Source organism: Pan paniscus, chromosome 4 (assembly GCF_029289425.2).
Source record: "Pan paniscus chromosome 4, NHGRI_mPanPan1-v2.0_pri, whole genome shotgun sequence".
Lineage (NCBI taxonomy): Eukaryota > Metazoa > Chordata > Mammalia > Primates > Hominidae > Pan > Pan paniscus.
In genome coordinates this window covers 42,361,917-42,389,910 of record NC_073253.2, presented here as the reverse complement: position 1 = coordinate 42,389,910, position 27,994 = coordinate 42,361,917, and the positions used below count along the sequence as shown (strand labels likewise).

At 45.1% G+C, this 27,994-nt stretch overlaps 1 protein-coding gene across 2 annotated transcripts in view; it reads left to right on the top strand.

The window, feature by feature from the left end:
- Positions 1-26,499: 26,499 nt before the first annotated feature.
- Positions 26,500-27,994, top strand: part of FCHO2 (FCH and mu domain containing endocytic adaptor 2) — a 138,797-nt gene continuing 137,302 nt past the window's right edge. For both annotated transcript variants that reach the window (XM_055112318.2, XM_063604202.1), the window contains exon 1: positions 26,500-27,366. In XM_055112318.2, coding sequence (XP_054968293.1) covers positions 27,334-27,366 — 33 coding nt within the window. In that variant the 5' untranslated portion in view covers positions 26,500-27,333. The remainder of the gene's footprint in view (positions 27,367-27,994) is intronic.

The window sequence follows — 27,994 nt, the reverse complement described above, 5'->3', positions numbered from 1 at the left end:
TTGGAAGGACAATTTGGAAGGGCAAAAAATGCCTGCCCAGTCCAAATCAGGCTAGAAGACCCCACCACTTTTCCTTATTAAAGGCAATATCTCTTAAGGCCTGAAGCTCATAAAGGATTACAGGATATTGTTAAAAATTTAAAAGCTCAAGGCTTAGCAAGGAAATGCAGCAGTCCCTGCAACACCCTAATTCTAGGAGTACAAAAACCGAATGTTCAGTGGAGACTAGTGCAAGATCTTAGACTCATCAATGAGGTAGTAATTCCTTTATATCCAGTTGTACCCAACTCCTATACCCTCCTCTCTCAAATACCAGAGGAAGCAGAATGGTTCACAGTTCTGGACCTCAGGGTTGCCTTCTTCTGTATTCCCCTGCACTTTGATTCCCAGTTTCTCTTTGCCTTTGAGGATCCCACAGACCACACATCCCAACTTACGTGGGCAGTCTTGCCCCAAGGGTTCAGGGATAGCCCTCTCCTGTTTGGTCAGGCACTGGCCAAAGATCTAGGCCACTTCTCAAGTCCAGGCCCTCTGTTCCTTCAGTATGTGGATGATTTGCTTTTGGCTACCAGTTCAGAAGCCTCATGCCAGCAGGCTACTCTAGATCTCTTGAACTTTCTAGCTAATCAAGGGTACAAGGTATCTAGGTCGAAGGCCCAGCTTTGCCTACAGCAGGTCAAATATCTAGGCCCAGAGGGACCAAGGCCCTCAGCAAGGAATGAATACAGCCTATACTGGCTTATCCTTGCCCTAAGACATTAAAACAGTTGCAGGGGTTCCTTGGAATCACCGGCTTTTGCTGACTATGGATCCCCTGATACAGTGAGAAAGCCAGGCCCCTCTATACTCTAATCAAGGAAACCCAGAGGGGAAATACACATCTAGTAGAATGGGAACCAGAGGCAGAAACAGCCTTCAAAACCTAACAGCAGGCCCTAGTACAAGCTCCAGCCTTAAGCCTTCCCACAGGACAAAACTTATCTTTATACGTCACAGAGAGAGCAGAGATAGCTCTTGGAGTCCTTACCCAGACTCGTGGGAAAACCCCACACCAGTGGCATACCTAAGTAAGGAAACTGATGTAGTAGCGAAAGGCTGGCCTCACTGTTTACGGGTAGTTGTGGCGGTGGCTGTCTTAGTGTCAGAGGCTATCAAAATAATAAAAGGAAAGGATCTCACTGTCTGGACTACTCATGATGTAAATGGCGTACTAGGTGCCAAAGGAAGTTCATGGCTATCAGACAACCGCCTACTTAGATACCAGGTGCTACTCCTTGAGGGACTGGTGCTTCAAAAATGTACATGCATGGCCCTCAACCCTGCCACTTCTCTCCCAAAAGATGGGGATCCAATCGAGCATGGCTGCCAACAAATTATAGTCCAGACTTATGCTGCCCGAGATGATCTCTTAGAAGTCTCCTTAGCTAATCCTGACTTTAACCTATATACCAATGGAAGTTCATTTGTGGAGAATGGGATACGAAGGGCAGGTTATGCCATAGTTAGTGATGTAACCATACTTGAAAGTAAGCCTCTTCCCCCAGGGACCAGTGCCCAGTTACCAGAACTAGTGGCATTTACCCTAGCTTTAGAACTGGGAAAGGGAAAAAGAATAAATGTGTATACAGATAGCAAGTATGCTTATCTAATCCTACATGCCCATGCTGCAATATGGAAAGAAAGGGAATTCCTAACCTCTGGGGGAACCCCTATTAAATACCACAAGGAAATTATAGAGTTATTGCACACAGTGCAAAAACCCAAGGAGGTGACAGTCTTACATTGCCAAAGCCACCAGAAAGGTGAAGGAGAAAAGGCAGGAGGAAACTGTCAGGCAGAAGCTGAGGCCAAAATTGCTGCCAGGCAGAACCTCCCACTAGAAATACCTACGGAAGGACCCTTGGTATGGAACAACCCCCTCCAAGAGATTAAGCCCCAGTATTCCCCAACTGAAGCAGAGTGGTGACTTTCATGGGGGCATAGTTTTCTCCCCTCAGGGTGGTTGGCGACAGAAGAAGGAAAGGTACTTATACTCTAAGCCAGCCAGTGGAAAATACTTAAAACCCTCCACCAAACTTTTCATATGGGTATTGAAAACACTCATCAAATGGCCAAATCCCTATTAACAGGGCCAAATCTCCTCTGAACTATCCAACAGGTAGTCAAAGCCTGTGAGATGTGCCAAAGGAATAATCCCTTGGTCCATCATAAGGCCCCTTTGGGGGAGTAAAGAATAGGTCACTATCCTGGAGAGGACTGGCAGGTAGACTTCACCCATATGCCTAAGTCAAAGGGATTTCAATACTTGTTGGTCTGTGTTGATACCTTTACAAATTGGATAGAAGCTTTGCCCTGCAAGACAGAGAAGGCTCAGGAAGTGACTAAAGTCCTAATTCATGAAATAATTCCTAGATTTGGGCTTCCCCAAAGCTTACAGAGCGACAATGGTCCAGCTTTTAAAGCCACGATAACTCAGGGGATTTCCAGGGTGCTAGGGATACAATATCACCTTCACTGCTCCTGGAGGCCACAATCCTCAGGAAAGGTCGAGAAGGCAAATGAAACACTCAAGAGGCACTTAAGGAAACTAACACAAGAAACTCATCCCCCATGGCCTACTCTTTTGCCCATGGCCCTGGTGAGAATCTGAAATTCTCCCCACAAAATAGGGCTCAGTCCATATGAAATGCGGTATGGACAACGTTTTCTCACAAATGACCTCCTACTTGATCAGGAAATGGCCAACTTGATCAAAGATATAGCTTCTTTGGCAAAATATCAACAAAACCTTAAAAACCTACCTGCAGGATGTCACAGAGAAAAGGGAACAGAGTTGTTTCAACTAGGAGATCTAGTGTTGGTCAAATCTCTCCCCTCTACCTCCCCATCTATGGACTTTTTGTGAGAAGGACCACACTTGCTAATCCTCTCTACTCACTGCACTTAAGGTGGCAGGAGTGGAATCTTGGATTCACCACACCCAAGTTAAACTTTGAACACCCCCTGAGGAAGCTGCAGGACTATCAGCTTAGGAGTCCCAAGATCAGCCAGACCAGCCTCGATACACCTGCGAACCATTGGAGGATTTGCATCTCCTATTTTAGAAGGAAACATCCCAGACTAAAAAGGCTCCTACCACTGATCCTGAGGAAAAAACCCTTCCTCCTTAAAAAAGATAAGTGAAAACAGCTCTAACCATACTCTTTGCGATAGGACTATATACTGTAGCTCCTGCCTGGACAAAAATCCTAATCACATCAACCTTCTTTCTATCTTCCTTCCTTTTAACAGCAGTTTACTCCTACTTTTAACTCAGACTCGATAAAATGATCTCTTCTTCCAGAGCACCCCCTTTATCTTCCTATTTGCTCATTGCCTATGTATCCCTCCTGCTTCCTTGGATACCTCATACAATCACCCCTCCCCTTCCACTAGCTCCTAATTACCTCTACAAGACTATCAATTTAACCCACTGTCTGTTAAACCAGTCCAATCCTTCCCTGGCAAATGACTGTTGGCTTTGTATCTCTCTATCAACCTCTGCTTATGTTGCCACTCCCATTCCCGCAAAAAACTGGGTCTTTCTTTACCAATTTAACCTACCACCCTTGTTATGAAGGAAAAGACTCTTTCTGACTTCTAAATATACAATCATTAGCCAACTTCTCCATCCCTGATAGGACCAAGAATAACCTAACAGGACGTGCAATCCAACTTTTACGTTCTTACATTTCCAACCTCACCTATTACACAAGCAATGAAAAGCCCATACATGGCCCGGTAACTATGAATACCATCTTAACTTTCCAAGCCCCTTTATGCATCCAACGCAACCTGTTATCAGGCCTGCCCCTGGGGCACCTACTAACGCATCAGTGTAATTACACCCTACAACTTCAAGCCCCAGCTGATCATAGTAACTTCCGAGTCACCCAAACAGCTCCATTCAGATGGCTTGTCCACTTCTCAGGGCCCCCAAAAATCATCACCTCCTCCCTGCTTAATGAACAGTCCAGGTTTGGTAATGGCAAACATACTCCCTGCATGACCATTCACCCCTGGACCCCCCATAGCAGCTCCCCCACCACTAGTGAATGCCTTCTAATCCCCTATTTCAATCACTGTCTCAAATGGTTCCTAGTGGATACAAAACGTTTTTTTCTCCAATGGGAAAATAGAACACAGGGAGCCACTCAGTTTGCTCCCAACACCCCTTTCCAGCCACTCACTGGAGCTACCTTGGCAAGTACTCTAGGAGTATGGGAAAATGAAAACAACAAATACACACACCTTTTTAACATACACAACCAGTTCTGTCTACCCAGCAAGGTATATTCTTCTTATGTGGAACATCGACCTATATCTGCCTCCCCACTAACTGGACAGGCACCTGCACCTTAGTCTTTCTAAGTCCCAACATTAACATTGCCCCAGGAAGCCAGACCTTATCAGTATCCCTCAAAGCTCAAGTCCATCAGCACAGAGCCATACAACTAATACCCCTACTTATAGGGTTAGGAATGGCTACTGCTACAGGAACCAAAATAGCCAGTTTATCTATTTCATTATCCTACTACCACACACTCTCAAAGGCTTTCTCAGATAGTTTGCAAGAAATAACGAAATCTATGCTTACTCTACAATCCCAAATAGACTCTTTGCCAGCAGTGACTCTCCAAAACCACCGAGGCATAGACCTCCTCACTGCTGAGAAAGGAGGACTCCATACCTTCTTAGGGGAAGAGTGTTGTTTTTACACTAACCAGTCAGGGATAGTACAAGATGCCACCTGGAGTTTACAGGAAAAGGCTCCTGAAATCAGGCAACGCCTGTCAAATTCTTATACCAACCTCTGGAGTTGGGCAACATGGCCTCTCCCCTTTCTAGATCCCGTGGCAGCCATCTTGCTGTTACTCGCCTATGGACCCTGTATTTTTAACATCCTTGTTAAATTTGTTTCCTCTAGAATCGAGGCCATCAAGCTACAGATGGTCTTACAAATGGAACCCCAAATGAGTTCAACTAACAACTTCTACCGAGGATCCCTGAACCAACCTGCTGGCACTTTCACTGGCCTAGAGAGTTCCCCTCTGGAGGACACTACAACTGCAGGACCCCTTCATCACCCCTATCCAGCAAGAAGTAGCTAGAGCGGTCATCGGCCAAATTCCCAACAGCAGTTGGGGTGTCCTGTTTAGAGGGGGGATTGAGAGGCCTCCTCGGCCTCGGTGTCCACTCTGGCTGCGCTTGAGGAGCCCTTCAGCCCTATGCTGCACTGTGGGAGCCCCTCTCTGGGCTGGCTGAGGCTGGAGCTGGCTCCCTCTGCTTGCGGGGAGGTGTGGAGGGAGAGGCGGGGGCGGGAACCAGGGCTGCACACAGTGCTCGCGGGCCAGCGTGAGTTCCGGGTGGGCGTGGGCTCAGCGGGCCCCGCACTCAGAGTGGCTGGCCGGTGCCGCCGGCCCCGGGTAGTGAGGGGCTTAGCACCCGGGCCAGCAACTGTGGAAGGTGCACCGGGTCCCCCAGCACTGCTGGCCTGCCCGCGCTGCACTCAAATTCTTGCGGGGCCTCAGCCGCCTCCCTGCGGGGCAGTGCTCAGGACCTGCAGCCCACCATGCCTGAGCTCCCTCAACACCAGTGGGCTCCCGTGCAGCCGGAGCCTCCCCGACGGGCACCGCCCCCTGCCCCTGCTCCACGGCGCCCAGTCCCATCGACCGCCCAAGGGCTGAGGAGTGCAGGCACGCGGCATGGGACTGATGAGCAGCTCCACCCATGGCCCCAGCGTGGGATCCACTAGGCGAAGCCAGCTGGGTTCCTGAGTCGGGTGGGGACTTGGAGAACTTTCATGTCTAGCTAGAGGATTGTATATGCACCAATCAGTACTCTGTGTGTAGCTCAGGGTTTGTGGATGCACCAGTCAGCACTCTGTATCTAGCTAATCTGATGGGGACTTGGAGAACTTTGATGTCTAGCTAGAGGACTGTAAATGCACCAATCAGCACTCTCTGTCTAGCTCAGGGATTGTAAATGCACCAATCAGCACTCTGTCAAAATGGACCAATCAGCTCTCTGTAAAATGGACCGATCAGCTCTCTGTAAAATGGACCAATCATCAGGATGTGGGTGGGGCCAGATTAGGGAATAAAAGCAGGCTGTCTGAGCCAACAGCGTCAACATGCTTGGGTCCCCTTCCATGCTGTGGAAACTTTGTTCTTTCGCTCTTCACAATAAATTTTGCTGCTGCTCACTCTTTGGGTCCGCACCACCTTTAAGAGCTGTAACATTCACCGTGAAGGTCTGCAGCTTCACTCCTGAGGCCAGCAAGACCACGAACCCATGGGAAAGAATGAACAACTCCAGATGCGCCGCCTTTAAGAGCTGTGACACTCACCGCGAAGGTCTGCAGCTTCACTCCTGAAGTCAGCGAGACCATGAATCCACGAGAAGGAAGAAACTCCAGACACATCTGAACATCTGAAGGAATAAACTGCAGACACACCATCTTTAAGAACTGTAACACTCACCACAAGGGTTTCTGGCTTCATTCCTGAAGTCAGCGAGACCAAGAACCCACCAATTCCAGACAGAATTGTAAATATACTCTTTATATTCTTCCTCTCCTGGAGCAGCTCAATAATTTGGTGAAAGTTATGGGGAAAGTTTGATAATTGCCAGAGCCCTCAGGGGAAGTCCCACCTATTAGACTGAGTTTTGAATTTTTTGGAGACAAACAGGTAATATGCAGGAATGTATCTATGGCACATAACAAACCACTCCAAAACCTAGTGGCTTAAAACAACAACAGTCCTTTATTTTTGCTTAGGAATCTGTTATTTGGGGAGGTCTTAAAAAGGAATCACATCTCTGTTCCACATTTTATTGTCAGGAATGGCTTGCCTGGGCCTGGGGGATCCACTTTCAAAATGTCTCATTCACATGACGGCACCTTGGGGCTGGCTGTAGGCCAGGAGCTCAGCTGGGGATGTGAGCCTTGGGCCTCAGTTTCTGGCTGTGTGGACTTCTCCATGGGCTGCAGTCTTCTTTACAGCATGGTGGTCGGATTTCAATATTAAATATTCCAAGAGAACTATATGTATATTGCATTACCTTTTAGGACCTAGCCTCAAAAGCCATATAGCATTATTTTCATTGTAGTCACAATTCTGCCCAGCATCAAAGGGAGGAAACATGGGCTTCCATTTCTAAATAAGAATGTAGTATCAAAGTTATATTATAAGAACAGCATGTGAGATGGGACACAGTGTGTTGCCCATTTTTGGAAAATACATTCTGTCTCTAGGAGATAGGCTTGCAATAAATCTGCCTCTTTAATGTGACTTGGAACACAGTCTGCTGAGCTCACCGATGCCCCTACACACCTCGGCAACTATAGCTACCAGACTGTTTCAGTGCTTTGGGAGTTTTCCATCGGAGGAGAGGCCACTACATATCTATCCACACACCTACCTGGTAGCCACCATCACGACTAACTCATTACAACTGTCACAAGACTTCTTGAGTGTCAGTCCTGCCTCAACCACTGAGTGGCTGAATGGCCTTTCTGTGTCTCAGTTTCTGTGTCTGTAAACTGAGGATGATAAAAATACCTCCTTCAGAGGATTGTCTTGAAGACTAAATGAGTTAACTCACCTGAAGACTTAGAACAGTGTCCGTCACAAAGTTAGCCTGAAGGAGTTTCTGCCTCAGATTCACTCTATTCTGTGCCCACCTGCCCACGTTTCCAGAGTAAAGTGAAAGTTGCTCCTGTCCAGAACGGGCCTTCCAAGTGTTGAGGTACAAGTAGCATCAACCAAAGAGTCACATAGAGGAGATCTGGGGCTGACCACTTTCAACTACCTTCTGAATAAATGTGGGAAGTCCTCTTATTTGACCTGTGAGAATGGAAAATGCTTACTTGGATCCTTTTGCACATGGGCTGCTCTTCTCTGGCCAGTGTGCATGGCCTCCATGAACAGAGTGGTGTACTCCACAACTACAGCCCAGGTGGAGAGGCAGATGGCCTCAATCAGGCTACCAAAGTTTCCTCAGAAACCCCTCAGCAGCCAGTAGCCTTGGTTAGTCAAACCATCATCCAGGATAATGAGCTTACAGGAAAATCACTGGTTATGGGAGGCGAATCAGCCTCCGAGACAAAAGAGGAAGTGACTTCCAGTAAAAACAAGTTAAGACATCAAATAGGAGAAGGACTTCCGCTTTGCCATTCCTTCTCCAAATTCCACTGAAATCACAAAGAAATAGAAAAATAAATTCAAAGCAGCACAGGAAAACCAGAAAAGGTGCTTCCAGCAAACAATATAGAAAGGAATTTTTGAAAAAAATAAGAAACGTGGGAATCAGTAGAGAAATCTAGGAGGGCATAAGAACCTAAAACCATTCAAAGGAACAAAGTACTTTGTTAACTGAAGAAATAACGGAGCCATACCCCTAAGTCCCCATCAATTCCTGGAGTTGCTCTTGGAGCAGCTGGCTCCATTGTTTGGGCTTAGATGAGAGTCATGGGTATAGTTTTCTGACATAGTACAGCAGCCCCACAGCAATGGTATGCTAAATGAAGTCAGTCTCTTAAGAATCTAGTTTGCACATCTCTTAACTCCCCATTCAGTGACTGTTATGTTGCTAGCTTGAAAATTGGCTAGGGTGGGAGATTTTACATTGCATGGAAATCAGGAAATGCTGCAAACTAGGACTTCCCCCACTCCACCCAGAGCTGGCTGTCAAACATTTACCAACATATTACTGTTCCAGAGTAAGCTAAGGTCAGAGGAAAAGGATAATACCCTGGAGGGTCAGGAAACCATTCTAAGAAGAGACGTTACCTACAGAGTCTGCCTATCCCTACCAAATCCCATGAGGCAGATTCTTGTAATCAAAACTTGCATTCACTGCCAGGTAAACATGAGTTCTCATTTGAAGTGAGGAAATGCGTCCAGCTATGAATTTCAGTCTAGACTGAAATTCTGTTCCTACAAATGGAACAACAACAACAAAAGAACCAACAAACATTTGGAGAAACCAAGAGCATTAAAGAGAGCACCAAATTTAACAAATAGAACTAGCCCACTTAAAAAGAATAGTCAATAGAAACAGATAAAAACTTGAAATTAAACATAGTTCAGATCCTCAGAGTTGCTTTAAAGTATATCACATTGAAACAAGAGACAGCTGCTATGAAACACAACCAGAATTCATGGAAATTTTAAAATATTATTGCGGCCAGGCATGCTGGCTCATGCCTGTAATCCCAGCACTTTTGGAGGCCGAGGCGGGTGGATCATTTGAGGTCAGGAGTTCAAGACTAGCCTGGCCAACATGGTGAAACCCCGTCTCTACTAAAAATACAAAACTTAGGCGTGGTGGCAGGCGCCTGTAATCCCAGCTACTCAGGAGGCTGAGGCAAGAGAATTGCTTGAACCCAGGAGGCAGAGATTGCAGTGAGCTGATATTGCGCCACTGCACTCCAGTCTGGGTGATGGAGTGAGAATCCTTCTCAAAGAAAAAAAAAATGACTAAATCCAATAATTGGGCTAAATATACAATAACCCTTACCCTAACCTGAATATACAATTAATGAGTTGGAAAATTGAGCTGAGAGACTTTTCCAAAATTTATGCAAAAAAGAAAAAAAAAAGAACAAAAGAAAAAGTACAGCAATAGTCCAGGCGTGGTGGCTCATGCCTGTAATCCCAGCACTTTGGGAGGCAGAGACGGGCGGATCATGAGGTCAGGAGATCGAGACCATCCTGGCTAACATGGTGAAACCCCGTCTCTACTAAAAATACAAAAAAATTATCTGGGCATGGTGGCGGGCGTCTGTAGTCCCAGATACTCAGAGGCTGAGGGGGAAGAATGGTGTGAACCCGGGAGGCAGAGCTGGGCAGTGAGCCGAGATTGTGCCACTGCACTCCAGCCTGGGCAACAGAGCAAGACTCTGTCTCAAAGAAAAAAAGAAAAGAAAAAGAAAAAGAAAAAGTACAGCAATATTAAGAGATACAGAAGATAAATATAACTAAAATTATACAGCTATAGGACTGTAAGAATAAAAGGGAGACAATTATCAAAGAAATAAAAAAACATTTCCCAGACTTGGATTGGAAGAGTCTACTAAATGCCAGGCAGAATTAATGCAAAATCATCTTCTGATCTTATCTAGGTATTAATATGGCAAAGAACGTAGGTCTTTACTGCCTAGCCACCCAAAAGTAATAAGAAGAATAAGAAACGGTAATGTCAACTCTATATCTGATGCAACTAGAAGACATTTGAAACTAAAATAGAAAAAAAGTCTGCCAAAAGCAGTGAAGATCAAACAGAAATGTACAGAGCCAGCAGAATCCATGACTCTAACATGAAGTGCATAGCCTAAGATGAAAAATCAATAATCTCTTTGTTTGCAACAATGGAATGAGGTTCCGATGGTGGGAACTTTTCTGGACAGTTTGGTACTGAGAAAAAGCTGAGGAAGCAGATTTGAGCAAGAAATATCATAAACTAATCATATTTTTCAGGAAGTAGTCTGTAATTGAGGAAACAGTGGGGGAGAGAGTCTGCATTGTGACATCCCATTGGTGCTGATCTCAAGGAGGCTGCAGAGAAGCAAAACATAAAGTTTATTCACACACGTAGCACATAACCCTGTCTCATGAGGAGAGTTTCTGCTGACAATGAATACCATCTTGGCCTCTCTCATACAAAACTCCAGTAAATAGATAAGAACTCACCTTATTTAAAGTTGACCTAAAGTAAAATAAAAACTAGCATAGGAACTATAAAAAAAAGAAAAGATGGGAATACCCAGCCCCCGCCCCGGCAAAACAAATAGTAGATAAAGCATTCTCACCATAGAGCAAATAAAAGTTGAGACTAAACAAATTGTCATGAATTAAAAGAACACAAATCAGAAATATAGACGTCAGGGAAGATAAGATAAAACATGAAGACAGCCGAGTGTGTTGGCTCATGCCTGTAATCCCAGCACTTTGGAAGACCAAGGCGGGCGGATCATGAGGTCAGGAGATCCAGACCATCCGGGCTAACACAGTGAAACCCCGTCTCTACTAAAAATACAAAAAAATTAGCCGGGCATGGTGGCGGGCGTCTGTAGTCCCAGCTACTCGGGAGGCTGAGGCAGGAGAATCGCTTGAACCCAGGAGGGGGAGGTTGCAGTGAGCCGAGATCGCGCCACTGCACCTCCAGCCTGGGCGACAGAGCGAGATTCCATCTCAAACAAACAAACAAACAAAACAAACTTGAAGACGTATTTTTCTTCCTGTTGACGAAACATGAGACAGCAGGGCCTAGAGAGAAGTGAAAAGAATGTTAAAATTTGCGGAAGTGAACGTGATGTGCAAGCAGCACAAAGGAAAACAGACATTGTTGAAAACACAGTGATGTACACAGAGGGCAGGATTTTTCTTTTTTAAAAAGAAAAACATTTTTTAAGTGACAGAAACTTTTTTTTTGCTTTTGAGGTGGAGTCTTGCTCTGTCGTCCAGGTGCAGTGGCGCGTTCCTGGCTTACTGCAAGCTCCGCCTCCCGAGTTCACGCCATTCTCCTGCCTCAGCCTCCGAGTAACTGGGACTACCGGCGCCCGCCACACACCCGGCTAATTTTTTTTTTTTTTTTTTTTTTTTTGAGACGGAGTCTCGCTCTGTTGTCCAGGCTGGAGTGCAGTGGCACAATCTCGGCTCACTGCAAGCTCTGCCTCCTGGGTTCATGCCATTCTCCTGCCTCAGCCTCCCGAGTAGCTGGGACTACAGGCGCCTGCCACCACGCCAGGCTAATTTTTTTTTTTGTATTTTTGTAGTAGAGATGGGGTTTCATCGTGTTAGCCAGGATGGTCTCGATCTCCTGAACTCGTGATCCGCCCGCCTTGGCCTCCCAAAGTGCTGGGATTACAGGCGGGAGCCACCGCGTCCGGCCGACAGAAACAATTTTTTTGAAACAGGGTCTCACCCTGTCTCCCAGGCTGGAGTGCAGTGGCACCATCATAGCTCACTGTAACCTTAATCCCCCCAGGCTCAGGTGATCCTCCTGCCTCATCCTCCCAAGTAGCTGGGACCACAGGTAGTCCACACCACCACCTCTGGCTAATTTTTTTTTTTTTTTAATAGAGATGGGGTCTCCCTATGTTGCCCAGGCTTGTCTCCAACTCCTGGGGTCAAACGAACCTCCTGCCTCAACCTCTTAAAGTGTTGAGAATACAGGAATGAGTCATCACACATGACCAAAATTTTTTAAAGTTAGAAAGAATTGAAAGCTGGGCATGGTACCTCATGCCTGTAATCCCAACACTTTGGAAGGCTGAAGCGGGCAGATCACTTGAGGTCCAGAGTTCAAGACTGGCCTGGCCAGCATGGCAAAACCCCGTCTCTACTAAAACTACAAAAATTAGCTGGGCGTGGTTGCACGCACCTGTAATTCCAGCTACACAGGTGGCTGAGGCATGAGAATTGCTTGAACCCAGCAGGTGGAGGTTGCATTGAAACGAGATTGCACAGCTGCACTCCAGCCTGGGAGACAGAGCGAGACTCTGTCTCAAAAAAAAAAAAAAAAAAAAAATCAAGGAAATAAAGTATGACACAATAATTGTACACCCAATTGACACTAGTCAAATTATCATTGAAATAAAAAGGCATCAGGAAACCATGCCATGTTTTACTTTATTTTACACATACTAGGACCTTTGGGGGTGATGTTCATGTTTTTTCCTATCGAGCATATCCAATCCATCATGGTACCTTTAGTTATAGCCCTGTCCCTCAACCTTGATTTCACTACCACCTTTTAACATTTGGGTAAAATGATTCCGATTTTTTTTCCCTTTTAATGTATATTTGTTTTTTTTATTTTTCTGTTTTTCATGTTTCCAACAATATTTATCTTTTTTTAAATAGGTAATACATTCACATAGAACAAAATCCAAGGCCAGCCGCGGTGGCTCATGCCTGTAATTCCAGCACTTTGGGAGGCTGAAGCAGGCAGATCACGAGGACAAGAGGTCAAGACCATCCTGGCCAACATGGTGAAACTCCGTCTCTACTAAAAATTACAAAAATTAGCTGGGCATGGTGGTGCACGCCTGTAGACCCGCTACTCGGGAGGCTGAGGCATCAGAATCCTTGAACCCGGGAGGCAGAGGTTGCAGTGAGCCGAGATCGCGCCACTGCACTCCAGCCTGGCGACAGGCGAGACTCTGTCTCAAATAACAAAATTCAAAAATTGCAAAAGATAATCTTTTAAATCCTGTAATCTAGTTCCCTTCTCCAAAGTATCACTGTTACCAGTCTCTTACATATCCTTGTGGGGAAAAGCAAGAGAGATCAGATTGTTACTGTGTCTGTGTAGAAAGAAGTAGACATAGGAGACTCCATTTTGTTCTGTACTAAGAAAAATTCTTCTGCCTTGAGATTCTGTTAATCTATAAACTTACCCCCAACCCCATGCTCTCTGAAACATGTGCTGTGTCAAACTCAGAGTTAAATGGATTAAGGGTGGTGCAAAATGTGCTTTGTTAAACAGATGCTTGAAGGCAGCACGCTCCTTAACAGTCATCACCACTCCCTAATCTCAAGTACCCAGGGACACAAAAACTTCGGAAGGCCGCAGGGACCTCTGCCTAGGAAAGCCAGGTATTGGCCAAGGTTTCTCCCCATGTGATAGTCTGAAATACGGCCTCGTGGGAAGGGAAAGACCTGACCGTTCCCCAGCCCGACACCCGTAAAGGGTCTGTGCTGAGGAGGATTAGTATAAGAGGAAGGCATGCCTCTTGCAGTTGAGACAAGAGGAAGGCATCTGTCTCCTGCCCGTCCCTGGGCAATGGAATGTCTCGGTATAAAACCCGATTGTATGCTCCATCTACTGAGATAGGGAAAAACCGCCTTAGGGCTGGAGGTGGGACCTGCGGGCAGCAATACTGCTGTGTAAGGCATTGAGATGTTTATGTGGATGCACATCTAAAAGCACAGCACTTAATCCTTTACCTTGTCTATGATGCAAAGACCTTTGTTCACGTGTTTGTCTGCTGACCCTCTCCCCACAATTGTCTTGTGACCCTGACACATCCCCCTCTTTGAGAAACACCCACAAATGATCAATAAATACTAAGGGAACTCAGAGGCTGGCGGGATCCTCCATATGCTGAACGCTGGTTCCCCAGGTCCCCTTATTTCTTTCTCTATACTTTGTCTCTGTGTCTTTTTCTTTCCTAAGTCTCTCGTTCCACCTTACGAGAAACACCCACAGGTGTGGAGGGGCAACCCACCCCTACATATCCTTCCTTCCAGAGATAGGATATGTATATGAAGAAAATACATATCTAATATACATTGTGTATATGTATATATGTAATGTTTATGTATAGGTGTAAAATGTACATATGTGTATGTATACACATGTTATAAATACACATATATAGAGATTTTTAAAATGCCAATGGCAGTATATCACGCATTTCGTCCCACACCTTGCCTTTTTCTATTTATTAGTATATCTTGAATCCAGTAGTGTGCTGGTAGATGTTTTTAACAACCAGCTGTCTTGCCCCTTTTAGCCTATTCTCCACATAGCAGCCAGGATAATCCTTCTAAACATTAGGTTATGACACTGCTCAGCTAAAAGCCCTCTGATGACTTCCCATCACTCTTAGAATACCACCTGAGGTTTTTCTATGACCTATAAGGCCCTAGCTGATTTGGCCCAACTCCAACTCCATTCTTTCACCACATTCCCTACAACTATTACCCACTCATTCTGCTCAAGCCATACCAACCTCATCTGTTTTTCTGTGTGCTTTTTCTTCTGCCTGGTAGGTTTTGTCTGGTAGACATCACAAGATTTATTTCCTTCATTTCAATCACCTCCTCAGATTGATTTTCATTAAACTTTAATAGGACCCCCATCACTTCCGGTTCTTCTTAATATTAATAGTTTATAATAATAATTGTTATTATTATTTTTTGAGATGGAGTTTCACTATTTTTGCCCAGGTTGGAATGAAGTGATGCAATGTTGGCTCACTGGAACCTCCACCCCTTAGGTTCAAGGGATTCTCCTGCCTCAGCCTCCTGAGTAGCTGGGATTATAGGCGCCCGCCACCACACCTGGCTAATTTTTGTATTTTTAGTAGAGACAGGGTTTCGGCATGTCAGCCAGGCTGGTCTTGAACTCCTGACCTCAGGTGATCCACCCACCTCGGCCTCCCAAAGTGCTAGGATTACAGACATGAGCCACCGTGCCCGGCCTTATTATAATTATTTTTTGAGACAGGATTTCACTCTGTCGCCCGGGCTCTGGAGTGCAGTGGTGCAATGACAGCTCACTGCAGCCACTATCTCCTGGGCTCAGGTGATCCTCCCACCTCAGCCTCCTGAGTAGCTGGGACTACAGGGGTGCACCACCATGCCCAGCTAATTTTCTTTGTATTTTTAGTAGAGATGGGGTTTTGCCATGTTGCCCAGGCTGGTCTGGAACTCCTGAGCTCAAGTGATCTGCCTGCCTCAGCCTCCCAAAGTGCTGGGATTACAGGTGTAAGCAATGGTGCCCTGCCATTGTTTTACATATTTTAACTCATTTAGTCTTTACAGCAACTCTTTGAGGTAGATACTATATTATCCCCACTTTACAGACGTGCAAACTGAGTCATACAAATGATTAAATAACCTCCCTAAGGTTACAAAGCTCATAAGTATCAGAGCCAGGATTAAAATCCAGGCAGTTTAATTCCAGAGCCATATTCTATATGGTCATCTCATCTGCTATATATTTTTTAAAAAGTAGTTATTAAATTGGCAAATAAAAATCTTATATGTTTATCATGTGCAACATGTTATTTCAAAATAAGTATACATTGTGAAATAGCTAAATCGAGCTAATTAATACATTACCTCACATACTTATAATTTTTTTGTGGTAAGAAAACTTAAAATCTACTCTCAACAAATTTTAAGAATACAATACCTTGGTTTTAACTATAGTCACCATATTGTGTCATAGATTTTCTGATCTCATCTGCTATTTTTAAACAAGACATTATACTGCTCTTGCCCTGCTTTATTTTTGTAACATAGCACTTACCACTATGCTATGTATCTACTGACATTTCAGATATTATACTATGTGTCTACTTGTTTGTGTTATTTTTGCCTATCATCCCTACTGGGATTTAAGATCTCTGAGAGCAGAATTCAACTTTTCTTCACTGCTATCGCACACCTAAAACAGTGCCAAAACACTATAGGTGCTTGTTGAATGGATGAATGAATGGACATCTATATCTGTAAAGCTATACATACTCCCCCCACCAATATGGAAGCCCCTGTATAAACTGAAAAGTAAGAGATGATGTATTTTTAAGAGTAAAGAAAGAATGATGAATTCTTCCTCCGACTATGATCACCAACACAAACACATGCACCTGCAAAAAAGAGAAAAAAAGAAAAAAACAAGAAAGCATCTACAAAGAACAGTACAAAGCTCTTTGGACAAGATATAAATTACTCAATTTGAAGGATGTATCACTCAGGAAATATGTCGGAAAAAAGAAATATGAGATTATACAGAAGGTAATGGTTTTGCAACTTTCTTTTTTTGGAGGAGATATATTTGAAGACAGCTTTGAATAAATGGAAATAAGTGGTTTTAGCTGGCATGTGGGAAGTAGGAAGGAAAAAATAACATACATTTTCTGGACCTAAATGAAAAAAATAACTAGTTGGTGACAGTTTGTTCTTGAAACACTATAAAGAAAAGTGTATAAAGGCAGATAACATCCAGTGGGATTTTAAGGCTGGAAACAGTTTTTTTTTTTTTTTTTGAGATGGAGTTTCACTCTGTCGCCCAGACTGGAGTGCAGTGGCATGATCTCGGCTCACTGCAACCTCCGCCTCCCGGGTTCAAGCGATTTTCTTGCCTCAGCCTCCTGAGTAGCTGGGACTACAGGCATGTGCCACCATGTCCGGCTAATTTTTTTGTATTTTTAATAGAGACGGGGTTTCACCATTTTGGTCAAGCTGGTCTTGAACTCCTGACCTCATATGATCTGCCCGCCTTGGCCTCCCAAAGTGCTGGGATTACAGGCCTGAGACACTGTGCCCGGCCTGGAAACAAAAATTTGATTTTATTACCTTTGGATCTAGCCTGTTTGACCCAGCCCAGTTGCCTCCTCCCTGCAAATAGTTAATGAGAACTCTGTGGCCTTAAGGATTTTATAAAGAACATTACAACCATTTCTACAGGCTGATATGGTTTTCTGTTTCCTTCTGTCTACAAAAGGGAGTGGTTTTTAATACAATTACCAAATGTCCTGTTTAAGGTAGGTCAGCTTTAGATTTTGATTAGAATCTGAAATTTTGAACAGTTATATTTCTTGCATGTTTCAGGATTAACAATGAAGAGAGAAGAGACTTTTTAAACAGTAAGATGTAAATATATTTCCTTAATTTTTTTTTTTTTTGGAAACGGAGTCTCTCTTTGTCACCAGGCTGGAGTGCAGTGGCACAATCTCGGCTCACTGCAACCTCTGCCTCCCGGGTTCAAGTGATTCTCCTGCCTCAGCCTACTGAGTAGCTGGGATTCCAGGTGCCCGCCACTATGCCTGGCTAATTTTTTGTATTTTTAGTAGAGATGGGGTTTCACCATGTTAGTCAGGCTGGTCTCAAACTCCTGACCTCAGGTAATCTGCCCGCCTCAGCCTTCCAAAGTGCTGGGATTACAGGCGTGAGCCAACGTGCCCGGCCTCCTTGACATTTTTATAGGATTCTTACTAGTTAGCATTTATATTTACCTAAAGCACCTAGTTAGGGAGAAGGTAACCAAGAAAGGGACCTCTTTATGGAAAGAATGTGGAAACTGAGGAAGACCAGATCCACCAGTTAAAAACAAAAACCCGTAAATAAAATCCCTGGGTGGCCGGGTGCGGTGGCTCATGCCTGTAATCCCAGCACTTTGGGAGGCTGAGGTGGGTGGATCACGAGGTCAGGAGTTCAAGACCAGCCTGGCCAACATGGTGAAACCCTGTCTCTACTAAAGATACAAAAAATTAGCTGGACGTGGTGGCGGGTGCCTGTAATCCTAGCTACCCGGGAGGCTGAGGCAGGAGAATTGCTTGAACCTGGGAGGTGGAGGTTGCAGTGAGCCAAGATCATGCCATTGCACTCCAGCCAGGGCACCAGGGCCAGACTCCGTCTCAAAAATAAAATAAAATAAAATAAAATAAAATAAAAAATAAATCCCTGGGTGGATGAGTTTAACTTTCACCCTTCACCATTCCTCGTCTTTTGACCTGTTTTGTTGCTTGAGGCATCGCTTCCTCCATAACACTTTATTCATGCCTCTCTTGTACTCCTAAATTAACAGTAGTTTCCCATTTACTTGTTGTATGACCTTGAGCAACTCATCTAATCTCCTAGATCATATTTTCTCATTTGTAAAATTGGGGTAATCGTTGTGACCTCACAGGGTTAGTATGATGATTCAATGAGATAATACATGAAGGATGCTTTTAATATGCAGAACTACAATAACCTATAGTTCTTATTTTTTCCAACCAATTGACCAATAACCTATTAGACTTATTAGAAATCCAGAAACACCCTCTTAGAACTCCACTTTTATTCTGGATCTCATATTCTTTCCTCTACTCAAGGACTTCATCTCTATAATTCTCTCTCTTTTCCCCTCTCTTTGGTTCATCCTCTCTGGAACTCAAATTGCTTTATTACATCTCATCTTAATACTTACTCCCTCCCTTTTATCACTTGTTCTCTTCAATACCTGCCTATTTTGCTGCTTCATTTCATAGCAAAACTTCTTGAAGGAATTGTTTATACTTTTTGTCCTTACTTCCTCTTCTCTCTTCAACCCACTTCATTCAGATTTATGTCTCCACCCCTTCAAAGAATCAACACTTGCCAAGGCCACTTCCAACTGGCTAAATCCAATGGTCATTTCTCAGTATTTGTCATGCATCAATCACTTCTTAAAACACTCTCTACTCTTGGCTTGAATGTCATCTCTTTTTCTTGGTGTTCTACTTTACATTAATCTCTTTTGCTGGCTTATCCACTTCTCCCTACCTCTAAATGTAGGAGTGCCCCAGGGCTTTTTCCTCAGTTCCACAGGCTCTCTATCTCCCTCCCTTCCTCTCTCCCCTTTCTTTCTATGTGATCTCATCAAATCTCCTCTATTCATGCCAATGACCCTCCAGTTTATGTCTTGAATCCAACCTCTGTCCTGGGCTCCAGAATCATATATCCAATTGCCTGATAGACATTTCTACTTGTATTTCCATTAGGCCCTTCAAATTTAACAAGTCCAAAGTAGAACCACTGAGTTCTGACCAGACGTGGTGGCCCACACCTATAACCCCAGCACTTTAGGAGCCCGAGGCAGGTGGATCACTTGATGTCAGGAGTTTGAGACCAGCCTGGCCAACATGGCGAAACCCGTCTCTACTAAAAATACAAAAAAAATTAGCTGGGCATCGTGGTGCATGACTGTAATCCCAGCTACCTGGGAGGCTGAGGCAGGAGAATCACTTGAATCTAGGAAGCAGAGGTTGCAGTGAGCTGAGATCACACCACTGCACTCCAGCCTGGGCGACAGAGTGAGACTCCGTCTCAAAAATAAATAAATAAATAAAACCACTGAGTTCTTTCTCCAAACCAGCTCCTCTCCACATTTTTCTATCGTTGTGGCACCATTCACTATACACCTAGTTGTTCAGGCACAACTTCTAGGATCATCTTTGATTTCTTTCCTTCCCGCCCTAAATCCAATCCATTAGCAAGCTCTGTCAGCTTTACCTTCCAAGTAGAGCTTGAGCCTGATAACTTCTTACATTTCCACAGTTGTCACCCAGTCCCTGCCATCACCTTCCCTTGCCAGGTCTATTATATCCATCTTTGGAGTGGCCTCTCAAATATTTTTTCCACTACCCTTCCTTTCAGAGAGCAGTCAATGTGATTTTTTTTTTTTTTTTTGAGATGGAGTCTTGCTCTGTTGCCCAGGCTGGAGTGCAGTGGCACGATCTCGGCTCACCACAACCTCTGCCTCCTGGATTCAAGCAATTCTCCTGCCTCAGCCTCCTGAGTAGCTGGGATTACAGGTGTGTGCCACCACGCCTTGCTAAGTTTTGTATTTTTAGTAGAGACGGGGTTTCATCATGTTGCCCAGGCTGGTCTCAAGCTCCTGGTCTCAAGTGATCCACCAGCCTCGGCCTCCCAATGTGCTGGGATTACAGGTGTGAGCCACCGTGCCTGGCCTGAATGTGATCTTCCATAAATCATAAATCAGATATCATTCTGCTGCTTTCAAATCCTCCATTGGCTTCCTATGGTGCTTAGATTACAAACTAGCCTCTCTCTGAATTGACTCTGCTTTCCTGTCTGATCTCATTTCTGTTCTTCTTCCGTTTGATCACTGCACTCCAGCCAAACTGGCCCCCTTTTCATTTACTTGAACACATCAAGCTCACTGCTACTTCTGGACCTTATTGTTGTTGCTTTAATGTGGACTACTCTGCAGATCTTTGCATGGCTACTTCCTTTAGCTCATTCAGGTCTCTGCTCAAATGTCATGTCCTCAGGGAGGCCTTTTTGACCATTCTAGGTAAAGAAGAAGCCCCCTCTCCCTACTACAACCTATGTCAATTATACTGCAAAGCATGTATCACTATCCCAAAATATATCATTTATTTAAATCCTTTTGGTCTGTCTCTGTACACTTAAGTGCCATGAAAGCAGCACAATTATTTGTCTCATTCACCATTGTATCACCAGTGTCTAGAAGAGGGCCTAGCTCAATACAGGTGTTCAATAAATGTTTGTTAGATAAACAGTGAATAGGACCACTGGTACACTGTGTTCTGTTGAAATCTGGTGCTACAAGGTGTACAGAAGGTGCTGGTCCATTGGTGACTCATATTCAGTGGCTCTTCAAGGGAGTAGCTCTTCAAGTCCACTTCCTCCATTCTTAGCTAAGCCAAGGGTGCTTCTTGCTTGGGCTCCTATTATTACAATTTCTAGTGCCCTGTTCTTCATAAGCATCCATCTCCTAGGGAGCTAGCTGGCTCCAGGACTGAGTTTCAGAAGTTGCTCTGGACTCTACTATTCCATGGACCCCCAAATCAGTGTGCTAATGGAGGATACCCTGGGTGAATCCAGGGCAGTTTCCTGTCACTTTCCTTGCAGAAAGAAAGGAGGGAGTTGAAGGGAAAAGGAGAGAAGGAAAGAAAGAAGGAAAACACAATAAAAATACAAATTACATTTCTTTGTGGTTACGTTTTGGAACAGTGATTCATTAATTAATGCATTTAACAAATGTGTATTGCTTGCCAACTATGCGTCAGGCACTCTTCTATGCACATTATTGCTATAATTGCCATGATCTCTATCATCTTCATCATACGTCTATATTAGACTGTGAATTTCTCAAAGGCAGAGATGGCCAGGCATGGTGGCTCACACCTGTAATTCCAGCATTTTAGGAGGCCAAGATGAGAGGATTACTTGAGCCCAGGAGTTCAAGACCAGCCTGACAACATAGGGGGATGCCATCTCTACAAAAAATAAAAAATTAGGTGGGCATGGTGGTGTGCGCCTGTGGTCCCAGCTATTAGGGAAGCATAAGTAGGAAGGCTTGCTTGAGACCAGGAGGTTGAGGTTGCAGTGACTTAGGATTGTGCCACTGTACTCCAGCCTGGACAACACGGCAAGACCCTGTTTCAAAAAAAAAAAGCAAGCAGAGACAATCTTTTCATTGCAACAAGTGCATAGTAAATGTCTACTGCCTGAATGAATGAAACAGAGGAGAGAGTTAATGAAAGACATTAAAGAAGATTAGGACCAGTTACATTTATATTCAGATAAAAACATAGAACGATTGTTCTTTAAATCGTACAATGTTATTATATTAAATTTTAAATGTCTTCCATGTTTTACATTTGTCTATTTAACATACTTTTTTTTTTTTTTACATATTTGTAATTTTTCTTTTTTTTTTTTTTTTTGAGATGAAGTCTTGCTCCATCGCCCAGGCTGGAGTGCAGTGGCACGATGTCGGCTCATTGCAATCTCCTCCTCCCAGGTTCAAGCAATTCTCTTGCCTCAGCCTCCTGAGTAGCTGGGATTACAGGCAGGCACCACCACGCCCAGCTAATTTTTGTATTTTTAGTAAAGATGGGGTTACACCATGTTGGTCAGGCTGGTCTCAAACTCCTGACCCTGTGATCCACCCGCCTTGGTCTCCCAAAGTGCTGGGATTACAGACGTGAGCCACCACACCTGGCCCATATTTGTAATTTTACAAATAAAATGTATGACTCAACATATTTGTAATTTGACACCTTCTGTCTTTCCATTTAACATTAATGACAAACATTTTTTAGTGTTTGTTTTGAGACAGTGTCTCGCTCTCTTGCCCGGGCTGGAGTGCAATGGCACGATCTCATCTCACTGCAACCTCCACCTCCTGGGTTCAAGCAATTCTCCTGCCTCAGCCTCCCAAGTAGCTGGGATTACAGGTGCCTGCCACCACGCCTGGCTAATCTTTTGTATTTGTAGTAGAGATGGGGTTTTGCCATGTTAGCCAGGCTGGTCTCGAACTCCTGACCTCAGGTGATCCACCTGCCCTGACCTCCCAAAGTGCTGGAATCACAGGCGTGAGCCACTGCGCCCAGCCCTGAGTGTTTCTACATTATCATTATCTTCATGGCTTTCTGTAATTTAGTAATTTCTCTTATTTTTGAAGCATTGTTGGGTTCCCTGCGGTCACTAGCAATGCGGACCCTGGAACAACTGGTCAGGTGTTTGTGCTTCTTCCACAAATGACAAAATGAAGGAGCACCCGGGAAAGTACATCTCATTCTGGAGGAAGAGATGGCACCACATGAGGAGCAGGCAGGGAGTCAATCCCAGGTGCACTTAGGAGAGAAGAAAGGCACATCCACCTGGTAAGCCGCTCTGAAATGAGAAAGTAGCGTGCAGGGTGATGTTGAGCTCTATTCTGCAGTTTGATCAACATGCTTCTACCTCTCGGCCCTCACATAGCAGCCTGCCTGGCTGCCATCTGCCAAGCTTTTGCTTTCCTTTCTGTTTTGCATAAGGCTTTTGCTTTTAATATGCTGCTACTGAGTACAGAAAAACAAGAGCGTACCAGACTTCAGGGATCTGCCTGTTTCTCTTCTGCCTTTTAACAGAGCTTAGCTCTTTTGCCACTTGTTATTGTCAAGTACAACATGAGTTCAGAGAAAGAACACTGCACCTGACAGGGGATGGATGCCACGCCTTGAAGAAATTGGCAGGAAACAGAAGAGGTTTATAGGATCTTCTCTTCTGCCACTCCCATCTTGGAAACAAGTGGAAGTACATTTGCAAAATTATATTGAAAAAAATGAGAAAATGCATTTTTCTTTATAGTCAACTCTCTGACATGGACCTAGTTTCAAATGAAGTTATGAGGAAATGGCCCTTATGACTAAATGTTGATTCATGTGCTGTGAGCTGTGAACCCAGGATGAGAAATGGGAGGAAATCAAACTAAGGAATGGAAAGGGGGAAGTGCTCTGGGTGCCTTGCCTAAGAGACTGAACCCTCAAATCTTGGAAATAAACCATATTTTGTAAACCAGATAATTTAGACTTAGGTTATTTTGTGTGTCTCTTCTCTTATTTGGTATCATTTATAAAGTTATGTTTTAAAAGTCTATAGCTTTGGGCTATAACATATAGGCTTAGGCCAGAGTTTAATGGGGATCAACAGCATCCCCGGAAGCCGATATCTCTTCAGCAGGTATCGAGAGAGATCCTAAGAGAAAGATGATTCTGGTAGCGGGGACACCCAAAAATCAAAGTCCAAATTGAGTAGGGGCTCCTTTCCAACAGGCAATCTCTTGCTACAGTAAATCTTGGATGTTATTTAAATTTTATTTTATTTTTATTTCACAAAGTACACTAAGGCCAGGTGTGGTGGCTCATGCCTGTAATCCCAGCACTTTGGGAGACCGAGGTGGGTGGATCACCTGAGGTCAGGAGTTCAAAACCACCCTAGCCAACATGGCGAAATCCCGTCTCTACTGAAAATACAAAACTTAGCCAGGTGTGGTGGCGCATGCCTGTAGTTCCAGTTACTCTGGAGGCTGACGCAGGAGAATCACTTGAACCTGGGAGGCGGAGGTTGCAGTGAGTCAAGATTGCACCACTGCACTCCAGCCTGGGTGACAGAGCAAGACTCTGTCTCAAAAAAAAAAAAAAAAAAAAAAGTACTCTATCCTTTAAGAAGTACACTCAAGCCCACAAGAATTCTTTTGAATATATTTAAAGTAACATGAGAAAATTAAATCAAAAACTTAAATAATGACATTTTCTACAAACTCTAGGATCAAGCACCAATTAAAGAGGATGAGTAGGCTGGGCGCGGTGGCTTATGCCTGTAACCCCAGCACTTTGGGAGGCCCACACAGGCGGATCACTTGAGGTCAGGAGTTCAAGACCAGCCTGGCCAACGTGGTGAAACCCCGTGTCTACTAAAAATACACAAATTAGTCAGGCGTGGTGGTGGGCATGTGTAGTCCCAGCTGCTTGAGAGGCTGAGGCATGAGAATCGCTTGAACCTGGGAGGTGGAGGTTGCAGTGAGCTGAGATCGCACCACTGCACTCCAGTCTGGGCAACCAAGCGAGACTCTGTCTCAAAAAAAAAAAAAAAAAAGAGAATGTGTAAAAGATAATGGAATTATTACATATTCAAGGTCTCATCTACCTTGACATTTTTATGATAGATGTCATCATTCATTCATTCACTGAACATTTACTGACTCTTAAGTGACAGGTATTATAGGCAGTGACTTGTACACTGTTGTTATCTATGTTGGTTTTTAATAATTTCAAAATGAAATACATTTTGATAAGCAAAGTCTAAGTGAGTGTGGCACAAATACTTTAACGCATATAAGCTCGGTGGCTCATGCCTGTAACCCCACCCAGCACTACCCACTCAGGAGCTTATCTATGCTCTGCCAGAATGTATGTTCATCCCTGGAAACCTCACTTGAGAGTGCAGAAGGCGGCTGATACCATCCACACTCTTCCTATACTACACAGTCTTGTCTGAAATTTAGTCACCTTAATCACTGTTTACTATAAAGTTCCACAACTTAAACATCAGGCAATTACAGGATATGGTGTTTCGGCCCTAATGAACCTTGCAAATACCTGAAATACTCAGAATACTTATTTTCATTCCAGATCTACTCCTAAATTTTAGGGGAGCAGAAGAATGCGAATGAAGGCTAGTAACTATTGTGAATACTATACTAAATTGTCAGTAGGTAATAGCCACACATTGGAACACTAACAAAAGGAAAATGTATGCTTGATACTACTGAGAAACAATACTTTGTCATGCAGGAATCTATAGCATTCAAGCTGAGATGAAGGATTTGACAAGTTAATTTGTCTTCTCTCTTACCTAAGCATTTCTGCTGCTCAAATTCTGACTCCAAAGCAGTCTCTGAAATGGGCAGCCATGCTATGTACAAATTTTCACTGCTTTTGGAGTTCACCGTTTGTTTTGAGGACAGAAGACAAAAGATAGGAAGAAGAGTTTTCCTGGGGCCTGAATAGTGTTCTTCACTGGGAGAGGGAATTTATGGTTATGAGCCAGTGTTCAGTATCAGATCACAAGTGGCAGAGGCACCCATTTTTTTTTTTTTAATTAATGTGTGTGTGTGATATGTAAGTTCCTTTAGAGCATGGAGTCCAGGATAGAAGTCTCTCTTGCCCAGGTCTAAGGGTGCGGGGTTGGGGGGCGGGGGGCGCGGCGGTGGGAGGGAGTACTTTAGTGATACTAGGAATTTAATGCCAAAGGTATTTGCTGTGTGACCTAGATGGCTGAATTTTTTAAAAAGTTCTTCAGCATCGAGAAAAATCCAGTTAGACTGATATCTTAGAAAGCTGTAGCTTATTTCTAAGTTTGACTTTCCCCAAAACTAAGTGTAAATGTCAGTGATATGAGGACTTTTTAAAGAAACAAAATAAAGAAACAAGATACACAAAAATAGAGCAACTATGGCCAATCTTGTTTCATCCCTTTTCATCTATGACCTTACTCATACCCCTATCCATAATAAATGACTTTCAGCAAATCCTAGATGTTCTGCACCCTATATCTTTCTAACAGATATTCTTAAAAAGTATGACCACAATACCATTATCCAATTATTCCTTGTTCAACAAGCACTTACAATTTCATCCATGTGAAAGGCACTTCATGATTTTTACTTGAGGATGAAGATAATTTCTCATGAATTCTCATTGTTTTAAGTCACCTGAAGAGGTGTGATATGCTACAATAAATCTATTTGTAGGGCTTGGCTTCAAGAACTGAAGATTCTGGACCTAGCTGATCTGGTGACAGTGAACTTGAGACCTCTAATAGCGTTTAATTATTTTTTTTTAACTTTTGGAAAGCAAGGTGTAGGAAGGGGATTTAGTTTTTCCATCAGGTCGAGGCATGTTAAGACTTGTTTCTTTTTCCAAAATGTCCAAGTTGCTAAAGAGAACTATGGACTATGGGTCAGGAAGTCCGTCGGTTTCGGGTCACATTCCGCTCCCGCAGGCCTGCGGGCCGCCCCAGCTGGTTTGTTCCCGGCGTGTTAGAGGTCAGAGGCCGAGGCCGCACTCAGTGCCTGGGTCTCGCGCAGCTCCAGGGCTCTCAGGCGACACTGGGCGTTTCCTTTCCGGCTTCGGAAAGTTTTGTTTTGGTTCAAGGAAAGGCGCCCTGTTGACCAAAGGCTTCTCAGTCTCCTCCGGGTGGCCAGCGGCCAAGTTTCCTCCAGCCCAGCGAGTCCAGACTATAGTCCGTTCGAGATCCTCGAAGGCCGGGGAAGCGAGTCTTGTGAGGAGAGAAAGCGAGTGGGCAGCCAGCCTGCCGACTCCACTGCCGCTGGCTGGCCCTTCTCTTCCCTCTGTCCCTGGGCTAGTGCCCGTCGCACCGCAAACAGTGCGAGCAGTCTCCCTGGTGACTCCTCAAGGACCCAGTTCTCCACCATTCCTAAGAGAACACTCAACCCAGCCGCGCCCGGGATGCAGAGAGATCTACCAACACCCGAGAATGGGGACAGGGCGCATGCGCACACCGTGGCCGTGGCGTCTAAGTGCTCGCCCAGCGGCGGCAGCCGCTAGGTGGCGCATGCGCCCTGGAAGGTGCGGGCCGGTCTCTGGGAAGAAGGCGGCGGCGGCGAAAGGCGGGGGTGCTGTGGGGGCCGGGCCGTGTTTACACAGCGGCGGGCGGGCGCGGACGCGGAACCCGGCGCGGCGGCGGCACGATGGTCATGGCGTATTTCGTGGATAATTTTTGGGTAAGCTTAGGATGTTGGAAGTCGTGTGTTTCGAAGTCCAAGGCTTTTGGCGCCTGAGCTTGGCCTGCGTGCGCTTCGGGCGGCGGCGGCGGCCCCTCCGGCAGGGTGAGCGTCCTCCTGCCGCGTCCCGCCTGGGTGAGGTCCGGCGGGCGACCGGTCGCCAGCCTATAGGGACTCCCGGGCTCTCAGCCCTATGGGGACGGGGGCTGTCACCGCGGCCCGGGAGCCCGCAGCGGGGCCGCCGGCCGCCGGGGCTGGGACAAAGCGCCGGATGGGGCGGGAGACGGGACCCAGCCCCACCGGAGGCTCCCGGTGCCGCGCTCCGCGCGGGGCGTGCGCGGCAGCTCGGACGCGAAGGACGGGCCCGCGGCACAGCCGCCTCCCGCTGCGCGCTGGCTGGAAGAGCCGGGCGGAGGGGTTTTGCCTCCTGCCCTCACCGCGGGCCCCCCATCTGAGCGATCCCTTTTACCTCTGACGGTTTCCACACCAAATCCAGTGCGGGGTTGGGCTGGACTAGCACTTCCTCTCAGCCTCGCAGCTCGGCTCGTGGGTTTGCGCCCAGGACTTTGCCTCTGGGCCTGTTCACAAAGCGTTTAAAAGTTGGATTTAATGTAACTGGACTCCTTGG